We start from the raw sequence: 25769 nt of genomic DNA on the forward strand, positions 1-25769 counted from the left end.
CCCCGCCCGCCTTGTTTTTATTTTCCTGCTCGCTCCTCCAGCGACGTATCTGGAAGATGGATTTCTATTTGAGAAGAGTTCTCATGGATTTCGACGTGATCGATCGCCGCGGGACCGCTCGGGTGGGGAAGGGTTGGAGATGGATTTCCCGATCCCACGTGTCCGCCAAAGGAGCCGCTATTTTATTTCCATCGAATGTGCAACGCGACATCTGCAGTTCTCCTCGGATGAACGGTCTATATATATTGCCTCCTTTGCGGAAGCAGCCCACTCCCCATCACCTCACACCCCTGCGTCTTCGGAACACTGCTTGCTCCATCTCTGAATCCCCACTCCTCCTCCTCTGCTCTTCTTCCTTCCTCATCCATTATGCATCTTCCTCCCTTCCCCCTTCTCTTCGGAGACTGATGAGTTGGGGAAAAATAGGCGATAACTGACCACGAGGATGAAACTAGCAAAACTGACCTAATATGCCCAGCTTCTTTAAAAGAAATTCCCCTCCCTCCCGCGCCTCCTGCAGAACTTTCTATCCGTCCCTCTTTCTCCAGTCGCGCTCATAGGCTTTCCCCTCACCCACATCATCTCTCTGAAGCGGCCCCATTGTCCTCTTCTGTCTTTCATGTGGGTTTTTATTTCCTCGTGGTCATTGAATGGAATTGGGGAGTCGTTTCCCGAGTGTGAACACGTGGTCCTGCTAAGCCTCTACGAATTTGAGATGTTGAATAAATACATCAAAGGATGAAGTTCGCCATGAGAAAGTATTAGCTTAAAAGACTTTGCCGGAATTCGAACCCGGATCTCCCAATTTATATAAAGAAGGTATATATCGATAAAGAGTTGGAATATTTTCCTTAGCACCACTGCTTCCCATTGATTGGGCTGTAGAAATTCCTTAATTTTTCTTGTGAAATCGAAGAAGGTCGCTTACGATATTATTTTCTCTATTTTCAACAATGAAAGCTTTCAATGTGGTGACTAATCTAGAAAAATGAATGGGATGTAGAGATTGAAATTATTCTATTGAAATGACAGCTAGTGTAATGATCAAAATAAATTGGTCTAACGATTTTAATGAATGTGATAAAGACTACCATCTCTGCTATTTATCCTTGATCTTATTTGTTTTATCCAAGATCAAGGTGTTTCGATGTAGTATTTCCTTTCGATTTACATGAAGTTGGTAATTTGCCTTTTATTATATTTATGTTCGATTATCATTCTGAAAAATGCATATAGAATAACCTTTAAATGCAATTTTATTCCTTTCCGTCATTGCTTTGCTTGTAGACTAAGTTCTCAAACAATATGCATTTAATTAGTAAGAAATATTTTTCAAAGCGTTTGACTTCTAAGTCCATGTGTTATGAAAAAGGGTTGTACTTTAGAATAATTTTATGCCATGGAAAGATTAATATTCGTTGTTTTGATGCCTCGTGCGGTTTTAGTTCCGTTATTCTTCTACTATTAATGAATATTTATTTTAAGTTCCCGCGCTGAATGTTCGATTTGATCGTCTCTGAGAGAATGGAGGAAAAATCGCATCCCTCGCCGAAGGCGCAACGCCGAGGAGCTCAGGTGAGGATTATCCCTTTCATTCTGCCCCAGAAATTACTCGGTAAAATACGTGAACTGCGCCACACGTGCGCTTTTTGTTTCGAGATTCGGGCCCTCAGCTCCACACAGCTTAAAGGAAGGTGTGGAACGAGTTTAGCTCAACTCCGTGCGGTACATGCTTCGATGGCATGAGAGTGTGACGTCCTTTAAACGCGTGTGCCTTTTTTTGTTCGCCGGTGTGTTCAAGACGGCCTCCTGTCGTGTCACGGGTAACTGCGGGCTCGCGTGATGTGGGAAGGAGGTAGCGGGGTGCTTCACTCTTCTAAGATCCCCGTATTGTAGTGGTGGGGTAGAGGTTGAGAGGCGATGGGTTTTCTCTTCTTTCATTGTAAACATATCTATAGAGGTGATTCACCGCTCAGGAAGGGAAAAAATGCCCAGGTGGTCCAGCATGCCTTTCTCCAAGATCTCCCCTTTGTGGTGCTTTGTTTTAGTTCCTCGTTTTCCTTCGCTCCCTCCTTGGGTATTGCGTCGCTTCCTCTCGCCGGTTTTGGCTGGTGCCTCTCTCCTTAAGAGAGGATGAAGCTTGACGATCATATTCCTGCCCTTCTGGAATTAATGATCTAATTTAATAATTTTGGATATGTTAATAATAAACTTATTCTGTTGTTGAATTTCAGTCTGCGACTACAGTGTTAAGTATTTCATGAAGAATTATTAAGCCATTATTTGGCGTTTACAAGTGCCTTTCAAGTCAAACGATCTTTATGTGGGGAAATTTTATTGTCGGAGAATTTATAACGTTATCGACAGCTTGGAGTACCATCATTACGGTATTCATCACGATGAGGATAGTTATCTACGATTGCGTATTTAACGAAGATAAAGTAGAGTTTGTAGAGTCATAAACCGTGGGACTGGGATTGCCCTTATTCTAATCCGTTAAGACTTCCCTATATCTTAGGTAGGTTCGTATAATTTTTATTTTTTTAAATGATGAATTCTGTAACATTAATGACTTACTTGTTAGAGTTAACTGCATGGAAGTGTAGAAGATAATAGTCGCTACTGAAATATCTTGTTTTTTATTCTAACTTTGGATTCTAACGGAAGTCTACGTTGAGATACGGTAGATTATTCAACATACGTCCTTAGCTAATTAATGTAATTATATCGGATGTGAATTGAACCCAATGCGGACCTGTATTTCCTCGAGGACATTTTTGTGACAACAACAACAATCAATACTTAACATAGTCTCCTACATAGTTATTTCACTCGCTTCAACCGTTCCATATCTATTTAACCATAGTAGTCAATAGTATGATATGAGCTGTAGAGAACTGATCATCCCTTAGAATGTTTTCGTTTGTAAACGAACGGTAATGTTGTTTAATAGTTAGTTTAATTTTGGGGCTGGGCCTTGCATTGATAAAAAAGTGGGTAAAAACACTCTATTTTCCGAATTCAAGTGGTCGTCAATTATTTTCACATGGGTCTTATCATATGTGAATAAACCAGCCACAGGCTACAGTTTTTACTATCCAAGGCTTTTATCTCGTTGGGTTGCGTCCTCGCCACACAGAGATTAGTAATGATGATTTCACTCGTAGGTACCACCGTGGAGACCTCCTCACTCCTCCGATCCCTTGGCACGACTGCGGAGGGCCACGTGGGTCTGACTCCCTTCCTCGCTCTCTGTCTCTCTCTATCTCCGCTCCGCTCCCAACCCTGGGGAAGCCTCCCTGGTTAGGGAGAGGGGGAGGGGATGGGATGATGAAGATGATGGAAGAGTGGTGAGGAGTGAGATATGAACCGGGAGGAATAGTGCCACACATCTCCGCCGATGGGGTCGCCTGAATAAGACGAGGAGCAGCAGCATCTCTCTTGATCGGTCGAGAGAGAGAGAGAGAGGTTGGGAGGCTGTGGGGAAGTATATATAAAGAGGGGTGGGGGGAGTAGATGTATGGGAAGTGTTCGCGGGAGGAGGGTTGCGGTTGGGTGACACGTATTGGCGGGAGGGGGGCAGGCGGCGGCTCGCGTGAGTCACCGCCACCCTGGGGAGTGTGGTCCATATCTGTGGGTCAGCCGAAGGCGGGGTGTGGGGCGGGCGGGGGTTGGCGGCCGCCTTGTGGGACGAATGCCGGGAGAGGGGACTCTGGTAGACCGTATGGCGCGGCTCTCCCTCTCCCTATATCTCGCGATGCTGGCAGCTGGGCAAGGACGAAGGCAGTCCGCAAGTGCGCGGAGCTTGCCTTTGTATGTGTGTGTGTGTGGTGTTTGGCTTGCATCTCTCTTCGAAGACAGAGCACGCTCTTTCTCCACGGATGCGTGGGTTTCGTCTCCGCACGCCGACGTCCTCGCTGTGCGACTTGACCGATTCGTTTTCTTCATCGCGTACCCAAGGATGTTGCGTGAGATTAATGATGGTTCAGGGTTTCGGGGAGATTACGAACGCTTTTACGTTTGTTTTCAAGCGACAGTGTTTTGCACATTTTTTCCCGCGTTCTCAGAATTTTCCTTTGATTCCTTTCCAAGTTCCAAGCGACGAGGTGTAAATGACCTGTGAATCGTCCACTTACGGAAAGTTCCCAAATTCATGAGATTTTATTTCAAAGTTTACAATTTGTCAGTCGTGAGTCATTACGTGATTGTTCTTTTTTACATCGGAGTTTGATTAAATTACCGTCTAATACAGGTATTTAATTTCGGCGAGATAAAATTTTTACCGTGTATTGCGTCCCTGAATAATTATGTTAATTATCGGTTATATATTTTATGAGTGATAGGGATGATTTTATGGAGTTATTTTTGGTTAATTATCTCATTACCATGTGGTTTAGATGTGGTAAAAGCTTGAAGTACATAAATGCATAAAATAAATTATCGTAACTTTTATAAGTTAATATTTAAAATTATACTTATAGTTTTTACGTAAACTTTTTTTTTCAATCTAGAACTGCTATGTGACTGGTAGCAAGTGTGCTGTAGGCGTAATCACTGTCGTCGTTCCTTCGGGTATTTAGTATCTTTCTTCAGGAAAACGAACATGCTCTGGAATAAGTTTTAGCAACCAATTTCACTGTGTTTCCTTTTCACATGCAATCATTTGTTATTAATATTGGATGACGTTTCATTTATCACTTAGACGCAAGCATATTATGAGGCTATTGATAGCTTTAGCTGCGATTATGATAAGAATGTATAAGTCTGGAAGCCAAAGCTGGTCCTGGGTCCTAACCTTTGAGCCTCATTATTGGTCTATTTTAACTTCTATCCTCTCGACTTTGGCGGCGTCCGGCTATTTCCAATCGGGGAAACAATGGAAAGCCTTTACGTTGTTTTTCCGCCCAATTTTCTTCCTTTGACTCCGGACTGCGTAAAATGTGACCTCCCTGGTGGCCGGGAATTATAAATTTACTCCTCTTTGAAAATCATGATGTTTCCTTCCCCGTTCCCACTTCCACCACTTCTTTCTCGTCTCCCTCCTCCGAGTCGCCAAGCTTCTCACCCTGGGCGTCCAAAAAAGCGGCAGCCGTGTCCCCATGCGAGCGTTTTCCCCTTCCACGCTCACGATTCTTGTTTGGATAATCCCATCGGTGTGTCATTTCACTCTGGGAGACTTCTTGACTACACGCGGCCTTCCTCCCCTTACTCCTCTCTTTTCTCTCTCTCTCTCTCGCGAGAGTCGTCCCCACTCTCTTTCTCTCCTCCTCCCCTTCTGCATTTCCACAATCGTCTTTCCCTCATCCTCTTCCCGCGGCCTCTTTAAAACTTCTACGCCGTTTAAAGCATCCGTCCTCGGAGAGCCGTCACAACCCCATTTACTACCGAGTCCTGCTCCCTCCACACGCGCGCGCTCTCTCTCTGCCATGTGACACATCTGGAGCCGGGAAGGAAAACATTAAAAAGTAAGAAACTTTGGTGGGAAGGGGCGTGCTTTGTAAGGTGATCTCAGAGCGATTTTTGGCTTCTGCGCATGCGGCCAAGATATTTAAAAAAATCTCTTGACTCCTGTTACACCACTTGCCCTACCCTACCACCTATCCATGACTGGAAAACTAGCAGGAACTCCTAATGATCTCAACGGTGTTGATAAAATTGAGAAAGGATTCGTTGCTGAATACAGAAACTGGTAATAATATTGGTTAACGTAAATTTAAGCAATTTTCAAGGAATATTATCCGCTTTTTAGTGTGAAGGTCTGGTAGTGAAGGAAGGTTGAATGCACTTTTCTCTCCTTTGCTCCCCTAGTATTCATTCAAGGTTAGAATTCAAGGCATTGGAATGGCGAGAGAGTAGACTCGATACCGAATTAGTGCAACTTGATCCTATTAATTCCACCTTTGGAAGGTCGAGGTGAGAATAATCTTCTTCGATGGTCCTTCTTTGTTATATTTCGATTAGGGCGAGTTACAAAATAAACAGATCGTACAAAAACCTTCTCCAGGAATAAATACATGCATAAGAGTCAACTTTCTCGATAACCGCTGCAACGGTTTTGGAATCTTGGACGGAAATGCGAACTTCCAATTATTATATACGTTTTATATGCCATCATTATCGGAGCGGAAATTTGATTCCCATCAAATTTTAAAGACTCGAAGAAAGAAAGGTTCCAAGGTTCTTGTTAAAATTATTTTCAAGATTTAATTTTGCGTTCTTAAACCAGTTTTCATGGTATTCTCGGCATCATTCCGAAGTCACGTGGTCCCCATGCTGGCCTTAGCTTTAGGATACTACGCCTCCACCGTTAGCGCTCTGTTTATATACTTGCCTTCAGGGTGTGAGTCGGCTTGGGAGGAGGGCCTTGGGAGGTTACGCTCTGGATTGGGGGTGTGTGTGCCCGCGGAGTTGTTTGAACTCTTGAAGATGCTCGCGTGTGTGAATGTGTTTTTTAAGTGGAAGGGTGTGTGGGGGAGAGGAGGAGCCCTGGCAACTTATCTCTCTCTGTCTCGTTGCACCTAATCCCTCCCTTCCTCTCTCTCTCCTCGTTGAGCCGGAGCTGTTTTCCTCCGTTTCTGTCGCTTCCCCATCCTTCTCCGTCACCGCTAAAGTGCCAAGGCCCTTTTCCGGCGAATAGTGGAGTGTGGGAAAGGTGCAATTAGGCATCCCCCAAGCAGGAGAACAATAGCATTTTTTCTTCCCTTCTGCGGGGAAGGTTGAATGCACTTTTCGTCCCTTTGCTCCCCTAAAATGCATTCAAGGTTAAATTCAAGAAAATGGCGAAAGAGTAGACTAGATACCGAATTAATGCAACTAGGTTAATCTTGTTAATTCCATCCGTGGAAAGTCTGAGTCAGAATAATCTTATTCGCTGGTCTTACCTAGTTATACGCCGATTAATGAGTGTATTGATACCCATACATGAATATAATCTACCCTTTTAAGATAATAATTGTAGTATTGCGTTAGGAATGGCATATTTCTCTTCTTCTTTAGTGTCGACCTAGAAAAGTTCCTTTCTAGGTTTTGGGACCTATTGAATCAAATACTATGCAGTATATTTTCTCCGTGGTATAATCCATTAATGTTTAATATGTCCCGAATTCTTAGGCTGCGTCTGAAGTTTAAAGTATTGAAAAGTTTTCTTGGAATAATTTATGAAATACATACATAAATGTCATTTCGTTCCGGAGTCGGTATACGCTGAATAGGAGTTTACATTCCTGGGAATGGAATTTCGGTTGGATTCTTCGCAAAAAATCTAACTCTTGTTTTAATAAGGTATGGGCACAGCTCTCTTGTGACGGCATCGTCCTTTCCGCTATGGGGATAAATGCAACAGGTGTCATCGAGCTTATGATACGGCACTATTCTCGGCGTCTCTTACGTATTTCTTTTCTGCATGCACATTCATCCCCCTAAGTTTTTGTAATGTACAAACTATTTTCAGAATTTCTTGAAAATATTTATGAATACATATTGAAACATGGTGAGGCATAAGGTGCCACGATTAATTTTAATTTTATATTAATTTTATTAGCTTGTAAAAGTTACAGTATATCCTTCCTTTGCTGTTTTTGCCTATTTATCCCTTGACTCTGCAACTAAAAAATTCATTTGGCTATTGAAGGTTATCCTTTCGCTCAGTGATGTCTCAATCTGTCACGGGAAGCGGAAAATAAATTACATATAGTGTTATTTCGGCGAGTGCCGGAAAGTCCCGTGCTTACTATTTTAATTCCTGTTTTAAACCGTTAATCGAAGTGAGATGTTGTTTCTAAAACGTAATAATCCATTTTTCCAAGGAGCTGATTTGTCAATTTTTTATGGCATACAATGGTTTCGTCGTCATAGGTACGTTGGAATCTTCCAGTAGCGGTGCCTAGCTGTAGTTAAGCGTCCGAAAGCATTTCGCTTGGCAGGAGTGACCGAATGAGGGGCGTAGAAGATTGGAAGGAAAGAGATAAGGAGCGGCTCTCAGTGACCAAGATTAATGCAGGCCGTAGATGTCCGACTCGGTGAATAAAGCTATCAATTTTTCAACACAATCGAGATTGAGAATCCATATAGGAGTTTTCCCCGCTGTGCCTGCTTGAGGATTCTATCGAGATCCACCAGATGTTCAACCTCCCCGCTCATCCTCTTCTGCGCCTCCCTCCGCCAACTGCTCGAAGCCCTTTCCGGTTTTTGTTTCTTTTGGGACCCTTTGCGATTCGATTTCTGGTCGCGTTGACAGACACGCGGTGGTGATGGTGGTTTTCGAAGTCGCGCGCTTCAATTTGGGTCTCGTCCAAGCCGCTTGATTTTGTTTTCTTTCGAAGACCATTTGGATCGAGCGTGCTTCTTTAAAAAAAATAAAAATAAATGAAAAACCCGATACGAATTGTGTCGTTTCGGGAGCACCTGTCGAAATATTGACTACCTTTGTCTTTCTTTTTCAAAATAGAATTTTTACGATGCTCCTGTATCAAAAATATAACGCGCAACTTACCCATTCTCTAATTATTCTAGTGACACGTGAAATAACTTACTCTCTTGTTTTAAAGTTCTGGGAACTCGTTACTACCTCTTTTGTCTCCATCTCCGACAGTGTTTATCTCAGAATCCGGTCTTATTTTCGCCAAAGAACACAGAAAATGGTTACAAGTGGTCATCAATTTGGATATGCTGCATTAAAAATTAATCATCTCCTCGTATTAATTTGGACTTGTGCCTAATAAATATAATAAAAGCACGACAAAAATTATGTCAGAGCCATGTTAGGGGCAGATAACTGATAACTACTTTAACGTGCATCTTAAGGTGGTTTGCCTCTACACCCTTGGCTGTCGAGGAATTCGAAAGCGCTTCGGTGCGGGAAGACGATGCATGCCTCATTCTTCCATTTCATCGCTCGGTCACTCGGACGCATCCCTTCAGTCGAGGAAAATCTCGCTGTGTCATCTGTACAAGAAGGGGAATGCACCGTAAAAAGTCCATTAAACCCCGTAGGAAGAAGGGATGTGGGCCATGGACTTCACAACGTGACCGACTCTTCAAAAATATGGGTGCTCGAGAGTACTGACGCGGCTTACAGTTTGTTCTCTGTCGCCCTGATTGGCAATAGAAGACAACAAAAGGGTGAAGAGTTTTTGACAATGAACGGAGTCATATTTGCGATGTAGGAGAGACATTCGCCTTTCGATTGCCTGAACTGAATATTTTTGACAAATTACTTTTTTAATTTGAGGCATATTCTTGAAGTTTTCAGGGTTTACAGGATATTTTCAATTTTTATCCATATCCCAAATCATATTTTGTTCAGAGAATATTCCGAGGAATAATTTTATTTTGGGTATTCTGGTGAGAATAGACGAGAGTTTTCTCTGTATACGCTGAAGCTTTAAAGACGATAGTGTTAATTTTTGTGCAGAAATTCCACAGAAAAAAATCATTCGCCTTGACCGGGATGCGAACCCAAATCCTCCGATTTTCGGTCGAGTACTTTAGCCAGTTAAGCCACCGAAGAGTCAATTCCCTCTGTCTAAATTTGTTCGTTGGGGGTTACTCCATAATGGAGTGGCTACTGTTGGTATACTTAAAGTGTTAATCTTGCTTGCTACATTGCACGATGTGGTGGAAATTATTAATTCTGATTGAAGTAGACAATATAAAACATTTCCACAAAATTTCTTTCCGCTCGACGCGATTCGCGTATGTTTGAGAATTTTGTGGTGACAATGAAACGCATAAAATGCGAGAATAAATTTTGTGTGAATATAGTGCTATTGTCTCATTTAATGAGTATTATTGTTAAGATATAAGCTAGTAACACGTCAGAAAATCAGACCGGTTGAGTGGGTGTGATGCGCCATCTTAAAGTAGACGGAATGAGAGACTGCGAATGATAAGTGAGGTCAGTCAGAGTATGTAGTAAGGGGAATCGCCGAGGGGGGCGCCGTGGGGGGTTTGACGTAGGGAAGTCACCCGACACCCCGAGGTGCGAAGCTCCGTCGGGAGACTGAGAGATTCGCTGGGGGTGGAAGGGGTGTGGGGAAAATGGCGGACGGAGAGGGTCGCGGTGCGGGAGTGTGAGGGATGCAGCAGACGCGAAAAAGAACCCCAGCCGGCCATGCGGTGGGGAAGACATGTGTGCGGTCAAGCTATCGCGTCGGAAGGTCGCACCTGACCGCGACCTCCCCCATCTCCTCCTCACTCCCGACGTGCTCTCATCTACCTCCATAACCGTTTAACGCAATCTTTCCCCCTCTGGTAAGCCACCGCGACTGCCTCCCAGCTCCTCGTTTTTTATGGTTTTCTAAAATAGCTGGAAAGTCGTCGGTGGACGCGAAATAATTACCCTGCATTCATGAGGCTTCCATGCGTGTCATGTCCATCGTAGGATAACCTTTGAGCCTTCAGATGAGTGAAATAGGTCAGGTGTCTTCTAATAACCGACACGGATCTTAACCGAGTTGCCTTTGTTGTCGTGCTGGTCATGGTAACTCCTTGAACCAAGTACTGTTATATTTCGGCATAATTAGTGGGGTAAACGTGACCCGTCATTCTCAATACCTGATGTATTTGTAACGGAAACTTACCCTATTACTTATGCGATTTGATACAGTTAATACGGTAATTTCTCGGGCGGACATTATCATTAATGCTCCTAAATTTTGCTATAAATATGCTAGATCGTCTTTCGTTTTGATCGCTCTCTCAGTAAATCAGGTAATCGTAAATTTTGTGTGTTTAAACTTCTCCTATCATGCGAATCTATCCTTAAAATATTATATTTTAAAAGAATAATTATAATCTTTCTATCCGAAAACCGCATTATAATTATTTTCTCCTGATTCACTGAAGGTATTCTCTTTTTGATTGTTACCTAATATTTTTTGTTGCATTTCATCATTTGTGGGCCATATGCAAGGTGCGGGGACCATTCGTCACTTACATCGTCTTTGGACTATCCCCGAGCTTTGTGTATCGTATCCTTTTTACGAAGGCTCACTGAATAGTTCTTCTACTGCGCTCTTCGAACTACTTAGCGTATTCTTCAAGCAGTTGGAAAGCGGTTAAGTCGGTGTAAATGTGACGGAGACGAATCTAATTGTCCTCATTAACGACTGGATACCAAGAATCCCCTCTTATCTGAGCGCGTCAATCAATGGTAACCTTAGTTTCCTTATGTTAGCGAAGTTTCGTTAATCCATTCATTTGGACCCTCTCCAGAAGAATGTCAAACGCCTGAAATATTCGATTTTCGCCTATGAAATGCTGACGCATATTCCTAAGAGTGTATATTTTGTGTTCCTTGCGATTTATTATTATAAATAACGTTTACCTAGACATAAATTCATATGCCATGACGAGATTCAATTGATCCTTTAAACTGTGTAACTCAAAGTCTTTAATGTTGTAATTTAATAGAAAGCACAAGTAAGCAGGAGCTTGGAATTCCCTGTACTCAGGTTCAAATCCTGCTCACGGCGGAGGTATTTCTGTGCAATTCCGATCCTCAATAGGCCCTTGTGCCGGAGTCATCAAGGAAGTAACAAGTCCTCTGCATTTGCATTCAACATTGGACTCTCGGTCATTGACCATTGCCAATATCGAGTTTCTCTTCACCCATCCGTCATTCCGTTATTAATCTTTTATTTGTATTCTCTAGTGCGTCTTGGCATCCTTCTCGAATATCAGATCTAGCATTTTCCGCTTTATGCTGAGGAAACGAAGGTGTGGCTAGCAAGTCCTCTTTCTCTTGGCTCCCTAGTTTGATCAAGTTCAGGAACGGGGATGATGCCATAGAAAGGAGGACTTGGAGAGAGAAAAAGTACCGCGGCGCGTAAAAAAAAAAGAAAACGGACGGAAAGAGAGAAATCAAGCGTGAAGGGCGGTTGAGAGATCTTATCATGGCAATCCTCGTCGTGTGTGTGGAACAAGAGGGGAAAACGGGAGAAAGAATGGGAGAGAAAGAGAGAGAGAGAGAGAGAGGCGAGCGTACGTGTCAACTTCCTGTTGGATCGCTCAGGAGCCAGGCTGTCTGGGTAGCTCTGCTGCTACTGCCGGAGTGAGCTAGCGTGTTGAGTTCGTGTGTGCGTGGAGTGGAGAGTGGGAGAACCGGGCGGGCGGCGCGGCCAGGCCGCCCTTGTATGTGTCGTGAGTCTGGGATTGATCTAAGACGCGGCAAGAATGAGAAAGTGAATGCTACTTGCGGGAATGGTTAAGGCTGGTGTGCGGAGGTTGGGGGGTATATCGACCCTCTTTTCCCTCCCTTAAAGCCCAGTTCACTGCAACTTATCTAGGCGCAACTCGGCCTATCGTGACCCAGACCAATGAGTGAAATGTTCCATAAATAACAAAAGGTCCATGCCTTTTACCATTCATAAAGCCCGACAGTATTTAGTGCATTCTTTAGACATTGTTGTGTTCCCTGCTGCAGGCTAAAATTTGGGAAAGACGAGCCTTTCTCAACTAATGGTGTTGCCCAACCGTGTGACCTCGCATGAAATCTTTCTAAACTAGTAGAGACACTCCCGAATGTTCAACCTCCAGTTATTCATAATTAACTTACTTTTGACGAGTAATGAAAACAATTCAATTTCGTAAAATTCTAAAGGCTTTCATTTCATTTACTGGCCCAAGTTTTGACTATAGTGCTGTTTTTTCATGCTAAACCATGAAATCTACCATATCACACAATGAAACAGTCTGAAAATTTCTAGCTATGAGTTGACTTTTCCCATTTATATATTTACAATTCCATCCAGAAAGTTACATTCTATACCATCATTTCTATTTTCGTACGAGGTGTTATTCCTCTCTCCCGTTGGCTTACCCACCCCATTCTAATTTCTACTGGTGACCCCATTGGGCTTTAGGAACCTTTTTCCTTTTTACCAATCGTCCTCTGCTCTGTTGAAATTGTTTTTATAGCTTCTCTCATCACGCTATGAGTTATTTTTCGTTTATGTCGGCGTGAAAAACGATATTCGTCCGCTAGATGTGCGAGAGGGAAAACTGGAAGGAGCGACGAGGATGAGTGTGCTACGTGGTATTTTTAAGAGGAGACGACGTGGGATGACGAAAGTGTTGGGGATGGGAGTGGCTCGGTGGTGAAGTATGCACGGATTCCCGCCTCTTAAAGTCGAAATTCGAAATGAAAAAAAAGAGGAAGCTTTGGTCGATCCCAAGGGGACTGCATAGAGGAGGCCCAATTCAATCCAATACCCGGTTGAATTCTGTTGCCTCTTCAGTCTCATTTTAATCGGTTTCCAAAAATGCCCGCGGCGCGGTGATGAGTGCAATGCGATCCACTTTTTTCCAATATTTTTCATTACCTGTAAGGTTTGTAATTGCGAGGATTGTTATTAATTACATCGATATGTTATGAATTTGATAGATCACGTCATCATAAATTTCGGTGAAACCCTTAATGATACCTAATTTCCAAATTAAACTCGGATCAATTTGTCCGTCGGTGGTGACTTCTGTAAACCCATTTAAATGCGCGGAGAGTGACAACACATTTAGTGGCCGACTTAAGGATCCTCTTATGTCGTATTCATGGTCGATCCCTTGCATGCCGAAGCGTGTTGTCGTGGATTTTGTGAGTGTTTACCAGCGGATGTGGTTGTTTATTTGTTCATGTGTAATGGATACGCGGCGAGAATGGGCAATTGGTTGATGCAAGACGGATTATTTTCTTGAGATTTCATGCTCGTGCGTTCCTAGAGCATAAAAAATTAATTTTTATTTATGGTGGTTTGAAAGAAATAAAGAACTTCGTTATGTTGTTTGCGTAACAAGCTTTAAATTTATCAGTGTAGCTTGAATTTCTGTTTGTTTCCAGTTGTGATTAGTTTTGAAGTTGGGTCAGCATGGTTATTTCCAGAGATTATGTAATATTGGGGTCAGGCTCAAGTTAATATATATCTCTGTGCTACGTTTTAAATGGAGATCGCCCCAAAGAATGGAAATTAATAATGAACTAAGACGCTCAATGTTTACATAGTTCATTTCATACCTGTATTGAATGGAAAGAGTGATTTCTTAGGTTAAAATTTCTTCATTTACGTTACATTCGATGAAGTGCTCGTACAAAATTACTCTGTGAAATGTTTTGAATGGAAATGGCAACTTGTACCATTACAATCAGATTTACACCAAATATCCTTATCATAATTTTGTCCCTAAAAAAATCTGTTGATATATTAACCGGCTAATTGGGTAGATTTCACCCGCAACTGTAATAATCCACGGATTAAGCATGACGAATACAGGCGATGTTCTATATTTTCCATCGACCTCCTCCGCTATTTCTTCTTCCGTCCTGCCCGCCCGTCTGTTTCTAGTTATTTATTTTTTTGCCTTTGCAAAACAAAGGATAAAGACCCACGAGACAAAGGGACCCATTGTGAAACACACTTAGAAATTGCCACACCTGGGACAGCCCAGTCTCCGCGGAGATTCGCCTGGGCATGTCCTCCAATACCGTTTTAGAAATGTTAAAGAAGAGTATTCTACGGGCTTTCCGCACCTGGTATTGTCGCGTATTTGCTATCGATATATTATCTGTGATCCGTGACAGAGTGAAGTACATGTGTTCGCACCAGCAAAATTGGCCCATTTGAGGTTGTTCCTGAATCTATGAAACGGTTAAATTCATTTGTATCGTGCGAGATATTGTAGAACAGCATGTTAATGCAAAGGGATTAATTGACTTTATCAATCAAATCAAAAATAATTATGGGCAGTAAAAATGTTTTTTAAAATGATTTTGCTGCCTAAAATTTTCTCTTCACCCTTTACAGCCTGTAGAAAGACGTTACTTCAATATCACGTCATCAATATCATGTGAAGTCCCTACGTTAGGTATTTGGTAGGTAGGTAAGGTGCCATGTCATGTAGACGTCGTGGCCTTCTTATGAATTGGAATTTTATTTCGTAGTAGATATAATTTTAGACATCATCTTCCCAATCTGTTTGACAATATGGCATTGTGCTGCTCCGTCTCGCTGTCCTGCTATTCGCGTCTCTCACGCAGGTTGTGGTGGTGGTGGCGTGATATTTTGCGAGGTTGCCACACCTCTCTCCGTCACGGGCGTGTCTCCTCAAGTGCATCGGCATGAACACCCCCGCCCCCCACGGAGAGAGAGAGGGACTAGCTCATCTCTCCCACTCACTCCCATTTCCTCCCCCGTCGACTCACGAATCCCCGCCCATGTACCTACCTACCATCCCTCTCCCACTCACCTAGTCCCTCCTCCACTTTACTATATGCAAACTGCCATCCCATTCACCTCTTCCTTCTTCTTCTTAATGACGCTCGTATCAGAAGCTACAGAATAAACTTCTTTTCCAGGAAACCTCGTTTGAATATGATGGGGTGAGAAGCCAAGGGGTACAAGTGATTTTTTTTTCTTAAACAGAATTAGGATTAGGAATTGATAGAAGGGACGTACAAAAACTTGGTGGCCAAAGGATACTGGTGAGTCTTTCTTCTGTGTTGACATCAAATGGAAAATTAAATGCACTTTTAAATAATATCTAGTTAATCTCATTTGTTTCTTTGCCAAATTTCTGTACCTAACTCTGTTTAGGAAAGGAAATACTTTACCCCTTTGAGCAAGATAATATCCCGGAGGTTAATTTAGAATGGACAGAAAGGGGAGGGAGGAAGCCACGAGGTAGTAAGTCTGTAAGATGGATGAAGTTATTTCAGTCCTGTCTATCAGGGAAATAAGCACTGAAGAGTTCCCTAATCACCCACTTAACTATTAACTCTACATCTGATGAACCTCATACGGTGGTTAATAATTTCAAGTTGAACTCCTGCCATGAACCTTTCGTCCATAAAGAGCACATCGAATGTTCCAATTGAGGGAACATTGTGTTGTCATCCTGTATTCAATCGATTTTCTTTTTATTAATTATTCATGTTATTTTATTATATATCTTTTCCTTCACGTAATTTTCTACTGCCATTTGTAAAATTTATAGCGTTTTTCATTCTCGAAGGTAGAATTTCACAGTTCATCCATGTATGCGGTAATGTAGAAGCTCCTCTCTCAATAAAACCCATCCATCCGTGTCTCGCGAAATTTTGTCTTTCGACTGTTATTTTCAAGAAAGAAGGAATGAAAAATCGGAAAATTTTATTGAATCTCTCAACCAATTTAACATTTATTACCTCCTAAATAATTGTTACATTAACTATAGAAGACGGAAAGGTAAGTATTTAGAATAACATTTCAGTCACTATCCTGTTTTTTTTGTTCCTCGACTGCTCTAGAATTAGGACTGGGTCTTCCAGTGTTTTTTTGTGATTAGGGACCCCAATTTTTGAGAAGATAGATATTTTGTTTTTCTTAACCGTGGTATTTCTATTTTCCAATGACTCGTAACCCCTTTTTTGTGCTGTGATAAAATATACCAACGGGACCGGATGTGACGTGGTATTGGCCGAGGAACTTCTTACGTAGAAAAATTTTTAAATTAAATTTCATTCATTATCCGGGTTGTTAATTTTTTAATAGATTGGTCGATAGCTGGAGAGATACGGACAGTCAACTGCGTGGAAAACATGCTTGTTTACATTTATGGCGTTAAAAATCAAGGCTATACTTGACTTTTTTGATTGACTTCTTCCTAAGGTAGCTATGTAATCCTTGACTCTGATTCTTTTTTGTTTGAAACAGAATGATAATTCGTCTCATAAATTATGTTGGATTTATTTATACTGTGTCATCGTAAAGAAACTAAAAATATTTGGAGTGACGATGGTTGTATTTTCGGAAGTAAGTCTGTCTTTTATGATTACTGATGAAAACGGAGGACTGTGTCAGGAATGATTAGTCATATACTCAGATCTACTTATCAATTTCTCGATTTTGACCATTCAAATTTGCGCGTCTGTCCCGTACCGTAGATTATTGCGGCATCCCTTTTGAAGTCTAGAGAGGAAGTTTATATAGGCTCGGGAGATAGCCTTGTGGTTGCTCCACGCATACTCGTAGTGTTAGTTACAAAAGCGAAGGATCGCGGTGCGTTCAAACAAAGAGCATTGCCGCTCTCGCCTTGCGACGATCTTGTGTCGCTCCGTTCCCCCCATCCACGCCGCGCAATTCGTCAGTCGCATCGTCTTCCCTTTCCGACCCTCCGTTCCCGCAGAATGCGACCTCCGCAGACTCCCACCGCTCCACAAATCGCATTAATTTGACAACCGGACTGCTCGAGATCTTTTCCGGATGCCAATATAATCACCGTGCCAAGGACCTGTTTTGTCGTGGCGCTTCACGAACCGCCGCGCCGCGCCTTTCCTCGCCCCGCGTGTCAAATTGTTTACGTTTGGAATTGGGACGCGATTCGTCAGAAGATACAGTTAATGATTGTTGCGTCACGTACTTTTTATATTTTCCAGTGCGTTTCCCATAGTCATTGAATTTCATTTTCAAAATTTAACCATCGTTATCAACCCAACAGTTTTTGATTCCGCTTTGCTTGTTATTTCCTTGAGCAGATGTTATTTTTTTCAACGCCAATAATTTCATTCGGAAATGAATTAAAAATATGTAATTTTCTGCTTCTGACTAAAAATTGGCGGTGGTAAGTTACTTTCATATTATAATTGGCAACAAAACAACCTATGAATCTGGTCAACAGATTAAATTTATTCTTATCTGCTATCTACTGCAACGAATATAGATATTCAAGACTTATTATTATCATTTACAAGTGCTTTTACATTGTGCATTTTTTCCCAATACGGAATATTTTATGATTAAAGTTGCTAATTTTCTATCGTCTGTCAAAAGATATGCATTTTCTTGATCTTGTGGATTTGTGACGTTTTTCAAGTGGGGAATTGTGAGATAATCAGAGATAACATCAAAGGAAAAACTGTGGTGATAGCAACTTTGTCATCCGAAAAAATGAGAATATACGTCATAGTAAGTAAATTGAATCATCGTCTGTAAATAATCGAATACGTTCAACGCCTCGTTTCAAGAGCAGATTGATCCACGTCCTTAAAAGGCCATCAAACGACCTTTTTCACTGATAACACCTCTAGCTCTTTGGAGACGCGATAAGGATTACATCCGGACTCATTTCCAGGTAGACTCCCAATATTATTTACGCATGACGTACCCGCACCAGAGGTTGATAAATAAAAAAGTTCAATCAGTTTAATTATCTAATTGTAAATACGCCTAAAAATTTTAACTTAGAAAATTCCCGGGGAAGTTTCTTTTGCGTAGAAATTATTTATACTTCCTTAGATACACCTTCATCATCATGTATTTATTTTTTACGCGTATATTACGCAACAGGTGCAAAATGCTATTTTTATACTCGCAGAAGAGATTTAATTTTCGTCTTCGGCCTAATAATTATTTGTTCCCGCCTTTTTGAAACGCTTACGAGGTGAGAATCTTAGCTCTTTAGTTTTGCAATCTTTTTCGGCCCAGGATTAAATAAATAGTTAACATGCCAGCCGTAGAACTCACCAGCTCGTTCGTTTACGATGCAGGTGTACAGAGAAAGTTGAGAGTGATAACCGTACTGGCATTTTTAATAGCTGTTGTTTTTGCTCTGAGAGTTATTATTGTGCGATTAAAGTCGCGAGTTTTTCTCTCACCAATGAAACACATTTCGAAATAACCTCAGAGTGTATCGTAATTATTTGAAGAGAGTGATTTTGTTCATCACTCCAAGCTTTCAGTGGATATAAGTTTTTATTTAAATTTATCCTACTGCGATGGAGAAAATCCTTGAATGACAAGAGTCTCTTGTAAATTATTTTACTTTTGAGCAATATGTAATTATTCCTTCAGTTTTTTGGGGAGATGATCTTAATTCAATATATTGCGATATTGTTGGGGTTAATATTTCTGCTTAAAGTAAACAAAAGACTTTGTAGCAATGTCAAACTGAAAAAAACAATGATTTAATGTCGAGCTGCCATTCAGGATTAACCTAAATATTTTAGTTTTAGTCAGCTGATGTTACAAAAAATATTTGAATTAATATCCATATTTTAAGAAGCAAAAGAATCAATCATAAAAGAAACCTTGAATTGAATTTTCTGTGCTATTGCTCTCCAAGTGAGATAATAGAAAATATTTCAAACTGGTAATATAATTTACTGTGATGTGGAATAAAGAACATGTTGAAGCGGTTATTTTCCTTAAAATATACTTGTTAATTTAGTACCTAACATTTAGAAGACACAATAATAGATAATTTAGCATAGTTTTCTTAATAAGTGAATAAATAGATGGTTTAGCTTGGAGGGGATAGTGATTTTTTAAAAATCATTGCCGTTAGTAATGACATTTTATAGGCTTGAGTGGATCTGCTGAATGGTTACCGTGTTGTCTTCCCTAAAGTTTGCGATCGCTTTTCTTTGTTTGGACGAGCAACTAATAACAGTGAGGAATATGAGAATTGAGCGGGTGACAGCACTCAATTGTGAGCCATGCTTCGCGGTTAAGAATGGCGCGCCAGAGACCTCGTGCGCTTGCTCTGACGGGTTTGCGTGGTTGACGCTGCATCTCTTCCGCCCACAGTTATTTGTGTCAAGTCGGTATATATTTATATGCATAAGTATTTATATGCATGCATGCGTTCATCGGTGCATCTATGCCAAAGGCTAATTTCTATTTCCGTTTCAACAAGGATGTTATACCGTTAAAGTCAAAGGACTCGGCTTTGTGTGCCTTGCAAACATCCCGGAGAAACGTACGCACTAGCTCAATGGAATTACTCCGCGATAAAGAATTGATTCTGAGAAAAAGTTTTCTTCCTTCTGTCGCTAAATGGGCTGGCCAAGAATGTCATTTGTCTACCATCGTCGCCGCATGTCGTAACGTAGTAGGAAGCTACATCTTCGACATTTACATTCCTTGGGATAAGTCTGGTCGGAGAACGTGTTTCTGACATTAGGCATGTAATTCCTCCAATTGAGAGGCATAATAGAAATTCCCTTGCATTTTCAGACTCGTTATTAAAAGTTAAATTACTGCAGTTAAATTTTAACTGCAGTAATTAGAGTAAAATTATACGAAAAAGTAAAGTATCACAGTAGATTATATTTAAAGGAAAGTTAACGAAAAATAAATCAACTTTTGGGAACCCACTCAAGCTACAGTACTTATTGATACGCTGAAAGGTTGAAATGAGCATTTTTTTCTAAAAGAGATATATTTTATGATAAATATTGAATGGCATATGTAGGAAATTCAATTTCAGTTACTTGCTTTTGTAAATTAATGAGAAACTACTGAAATGCCATAAAGACGTTATTATTCCTATCTTACTTGATGGATGGAAAAACTTTTAGCGGAAGTGATATGGTCTAATATGGTCGTGACTCGATGGTATGCAACCCTCCTAGAATTTGAAAGAGTGGAATGGATGTCTTAACTTCGCCGCGTAATTTTATATTAAAAGGAAAAGCATTCAGATACATTGGCGGAACCACTCCCCCCCTCCTCAAAAATTCGCGTCGCACAAGTTTGGGGGAGGGCACAAGAAGTGGCGTGATTCGCGCAGCCAGCGGAATGCCACTCCGCGATCAAACAGTGCGGGCTTCGCCTGGCTCGCAGCCGGAGTCACTCAACTCACCGTGTGCCAACGGAGACCTCGCTGCTGCGTGGTTCCTCCCGCCGCTAGACCCGTCTTTATTCCCGCCTGGCGAGGATTCTCTCTCCTTACGGAATCCGTCGATTCTCTTGCCTCCTCAACCGCGTGCACAGGGGTAAAACGTTTTTGGTTTCTTTTTGTCACTGTATTTAAACGGCGGCAGCGGTGGCAACACCACCGAATCACCGACCTGACGACGTGGAAAAACTACACTGCCGTTGGAGCTTATCTTACTTTCGGGACGAGAAATATTCGTCGTCCCCCTGTAATATTAAGCAAAATTGTCTGTAGGCGGCTTTGTAAATTGTCCGCGTGGTCGAACACCTTCCGTAAATCTCTCCGTGGTAATTATTGTCCTCGGGGCTCGGTGAAGTCCACACTTGACAGTAGTAAGGTCCAGTACTTGTGCGCGCACTACCACCACACACGTGCCGTGTTTACTAGTCCTTCCCACGGGTTGTGAAGGATCGCGTTCCCTGCAAATTGGATCTCTCTCTCTCTTGAGCGTACCGCGGCGCGAGTGTAGAGCCAACTCTCGCTCACTGATCGCTTGAAGTCACTCGCTCGTGGACTGGTGGCGAACTGTGGACTCCTCGCCGGGTCTTGTTGAGAAAAAGGCAATAGACACGCCCAGCCAGCCGGGACCAATGGTAGGGCCGCAATGGTAGGAAACAAAAAAAAAGTTTCTTTCCCGACTCCTCTCCATCCCCCTCCTCGCATCACTCCTCCTCATCCTCCATGTGCCTCTCTCTCTGTCTCTCTCACTCCCGTTCAGTTTTCACGTCTGCACTTCCCCATCCCCACCGCCATATTTCCTCCCTCCCTTTCTCCACCCCCTCCCGTGACTTTTTCTCTTCCCCTCCCTCCACGACTACTCCTCGTATCTCCCCTTCTATTTCTCTCTCTCTCTCTCTCTCCTCTCCCTTTCTCCCTCCTCTCCTCCTACTCTACTACATATCCACTCCGTCTGCCCCCCTCCCCCGCAACCTCCGGAGCTCGTTGCGTCATCGCCAGCTCAGCCTGCGACTCCCCCAATCTCCTCTCACCGTCTTCGCCGCGCTCACTTCAATTCTCTTCATCGAGAGGCACTTCGTCGTAGAGAGGCTCTCGTAGCACCCATACGGACTTGATCGACTAACGAGTCTTCTGCACCTGTCATAGCTTCAGCGAGACTTAGGGCGATAGAGAACGGGTTGGTATAGGGCATTGAGAACTGTCCTTCCATCAAAGAATTGGTTTCCTCCCCGGATTTGGAGGAATGGTTTCAGCTAGCTATTCGTCCTAAAGTTGCAAAGGGGACTTGTGTCATTGGTAGCATTTTGGTATAGGATATAAAGAAGTATTTCCATCCGTAAGAACCAGGTTCTTCTCCCGGAATTGGGGGAGTAATTTCATTTAATTATGCGCCATATGGTTGCTGTTCAGACGTCAGCGAAACTAATGTCATTGCGAGCGGCTTGGTGCTGGGTATAGAACCATCTGTCCTCCCATCGAATCGGGTTCTCCTCTCAGCATTGTTGAAATTAATATTTTATCCCCCCCAAATTGCAATAGAGACGTTAACCACTCCATCCGTTGTAAGTGCGGTTCTTTCAGAGTTGGTCCTTTAATGATCAGGCATTTTTAATCTCACTAAAATTTACCTCAATTGGTCGACCATGTCAATTATTAATGTTCATACTTCAACACGGTCTCTTCTGTGGTCTCATTTTTGGTCACCATCCCGAACAAGTAACTCAATCCGTCTTGTCAGATGAGATAGATTTTGTTTTCTTTTGCCTTCCCGAATAATTCCATACAATCCTATCTCCTTTTATATGATTCTTAACTTTATTGTTAACGATTGTTGTGAGGATGGTATTTTGCGACGTCGACGATTCTTTATTTTTCCCGATCAGCTAGCGTTCCCCCGCGCCTCTTCCCCCTTCGGCGTCTCCGAGGAACGGGAGTTCCTCCGAGGGAATTTTCTATTTACTCCGACGTTCCTCACCAGCAGCCGCGTAGGTTTTCGCGGAACACTCCGGATCGAGCACTCTTACGCGCAAGCAGCGGGGGATTCTCGGCGGCTCGTGCGGAGGTCGTGGTCCAGGCGAGTGACGTCGCCCCCGTTTCATGGTCTTTCGTTCACCTTTCCGCGACTGCGAGCTAACGTCACTCGGCGGAGGCTCGGGCCGGTTGAGTTCGTGCGGAGAAGGTAGGCTCTCATGTCCGCGAATATTCCAATAGTGGATTCTCAAGGGGGCCACTGAAAGTTTTGTCACACTCCGTGCATGTTAATGGTTTATTGTGTCGCCCCTTGCGTCGCTGACGGCTTTAGAGATCCGAAATGAACTGGGAATTAAACTACAGTTAGGACTATTAACTTTAAATTATATTGATTTCAGTATTACGTGATTAGCCATGGAGATAACTTTACGGAGTCACCCGCATGTGCGAAATTCTTTAGAAGAGAAACCATTCGTCTTGACCGGGATTCGAACCCGGACTCCTCCTCGATTTCCAATACAAATAGCCAAATTAATATTCAAAATAGCCAAAGTATTTTAGCCAAATAAGCTATCGAGGCGTTATTACCCCAAGTGGAAATTTGTGGACTTTAATTTGTCGGAAATGAGGGATCTGGAATCGAATCCCGGTGAAAGCGAATTATTTTTCATCTGTGGAATTTCGTAAAATTATATTCTTAATGGTGTGATTGTCAATTTTTTAAGTTTTCAATATTCTTCCTCCTGATTTTAAATGTTATACTGTATATATTATGAATAAGTGTATAGCTCCAACGTCTTCGTCGCTGACATTTTTCAAAACTGAATTAAATGTGCCCAAAGTGGCTACACAAATCGAGATTCTACGGTAGGAACTGGGGTCTCCCCTTTTTAATCCCCTCGCTAATGTCCAAATGCAAGGGAATCTTTACGGTAGATTACATAATATTTTCCGGTAGTTCAACCTGGTGCGTTGGCCCATCAAACCGACATGTCACGGTCCTATTTGTTCTTCTTTCATGTTCAATCTGGTGACGTGTAACGATCGATATGGACCCTGATGACGATGAATAATTTATTGGTGACATTCGCCATTGTTGCGAGTAGCTCTTGATCAATGTTATTACCGTATAAAAGAGGAACTATTGATTTATTTTACTTACCCTGATGACAAGTATCAAGTTGAACTTCAATCAGAACTTGAGTAGTAATGAACTAGTTTACTCGACTGAAATCCCAAGAATAATTGGTCTAGTTAATTAATCGGGAAAATGACATGCATTCCATAAACTGTCAAAGTACCTACCTACCATTTGAAATAAAATCGCTCTACGCCCTACGTCGATAATTCGGTTTCACTTGTCCAATTTTTAGAGTACTCTTCTGCACTACTCAGAAAGGCTATGGACAGTCGCAATTTCTGGTTACATCACCATCTGAATTAGAAGAGCCGCATCCACGTGTTCCGCAAGCGGTTTGAATTGCGTTGTAAACGTGTCATTTATAATTGATTGGATTAAAGGATTCCTTGTTCACTTTTGCATGTTTTTGGGGCCGGATGACATTTCAGATAGCGGTATCTCTTATAACGAAACTGATTTCTTTCCTTCCGTTTCGTATTCAATTGCGAGTGGTCAGTCATTTGAGATCACTCCGGCGTAAAAAATGATATCATATCTGCCTCGACTTGCTATATCTGTTCTTACATTGGGAAAAAATTGAAGACACAATTTCATTAAGATAATCTGCGAATTTATTCTGTTTGCAATTCTATCAATATGGTTTAGTCATTCTGGGAAATTACGCACCAAATTTAGAGAATTGCCTTTCAGATCATCAGACCATTTCCTCATCACGTTTAGGATTGAGTAAGGTTATGGTCCATAAAAAGCATGCTCGCGTAGTTATTTTCAGATCACTTCATGGGTCATGTTCTTTTGGTACAAAGTTGCAAATTTTAATGGATATACCATAATAGTCAGCTGAATACGAAATTAGGTCTCTTTTGGGAACTTTTAATTTTTAAAAAATATTTATTGTTTAATATTTTGTGAGATCGTGGATGATAATGCAGCCGTGCTCATTCAGCCTTCATCTCATCTCTAGATTTCTAGTTGCTATGGCTTTAGCGTTAAGTTTACAAGAAAGAGTGAAAGATCGTTTAGTCTTAGAAGGTAAAAAAATGCTTCAACCGTGAAGAATTACTAATTTTGATCTTCAAATTGAACGGAGGCTTTTAAGAACTTACTTCTCGACTTGGATGGCTGGAAAATAGTTGTCTTCGGCGTGTGAAATATGGGTATTATGCAGTGAGTGATGTAGGTAATGAAAATGCTTGGCTCTGCAGCAGAAGTGTGCTGAAGTTTCTATTTCTTTGGACTGTTGGTAGCTCAAAACTTAGGTTCTATGTTGTAATGAGAATTTACTCCGAAATATTTGAGGATATTACTAAACGTTGGTATCAGGCGCAGAAATAGAGTTCAGCTTCTCATATCTTCCTTGTGCAAAGCATCAAATGAAGTTCGGAGAGAGTAAATAAAAATATCGGACTTGTGGATATCATCGGGTAAATCGAGCTTATTCATTTCGTGCACCCTATTTAGTTCAAGTTTTACCATTAAATCCCGTTCGTGTCTCCACATGTTTGAGGTGAAATGTATAACCACCCGCAATGACTGGGAAATTAATTTTAAGCATTCGATCTGGACATTTTATGTTCTCGTGTCATTGCCTTCAACGGAGCGAGAAATTAAGTAATAATTAAGTGACGTCAAATTGGATTCCATTGATGCATGCGACCCTGTAGTGAAGAGAGAATAGTTCTTATCATGTTGCCTGAACCATTTTTCTTACGAGTGGAAAATAATTTCCGCTTTGGTCAGTTAAATAAAAGTACAATACATAGTACTTAATGGAATGAAAATTTGCAGTAATAGATATATATCTGGTATCTAAATGTGAAAGTCATGATAGTTTTTAGTTTTAAAAGAGTTCCATACCTGCAGTCATTCCAGTGTTTTCGACGAGAAATCTTTGCACATTCATTAATTAATGGAAAATCGGTAATTTGCAATTTTTAAAAGGAATACGAAATTGCGGCAATCGTTTTATTTATGTATCAGACTTTTTACTCATGAAATTGCTGGCTTATACGAG

The 25769-nt window shown here is 41.7% G+C and overlaps 2 protein-coding genes across 5 annotated transcripts in view; one reads left to right on the plus strand and one right to left on the minus strand.

Annotated features, from left to right (window-relative positions):
* The window catches only part of LOC124157362, a 385239-nt gene that overhangs the window by 104659 nt on the left and 254811 nt on the right, over positions 1 to 25769 (plus strand). For both annotated transcript variants that reach the window (XM_046532026.1, XM_046532027.1), the window contains one exon: positions 1486 to 1575. In XM_046532026.1, the coding sequence (XP_046387982.1) occupies positions 1498 to 1575 (78 nt within the window). In that variant the 5' untranslated portion in view covers positions 1486 to 1497. The remainder of the gene's footprint in view (positions 1 to 1485; positions 1576 to 25769) is intronic.
* LOC124157363 (ion transport peptide-like) overlaps positions 1 to 25769 on the minus strand; it is a 158291-nt gene that overhangs the window by 6508 nt on the left and 126014 nt on the right. Inside the window, exon 1 of one of the 3 annotated variants that reach the window (XM_046532030.1) lies at positions 20611 to 21274. The exons of 1 other annotated variant lie outside the window; for it this stretch is intronic. The gene's annotated coding sequence lies outside the window, so the exon portion shown is untranslated. Of the gene's footprint in view, positions 1 to 20610; positions 21275 to 25769 lie in introns of those variants that run through there. One more of the 3 variants, XM_046532028.1, reaches the window with a different exon arrangement.

The sequence above is a fragment of the Ischnura elegans genome, chromosome 4, assembly GCF_921293095.1.
Source record: "Ischnura elegans chromosome 4, ioIscEleg1.1, whole genome shotgun sequence".
In the NCBI taxonomy this organism is placed as follows: Eukaryota; Metazoa; Arthropoda; class Insecta; order Odonata; family Coenagrionidae; genus Ischnura; species Ischnura elegans.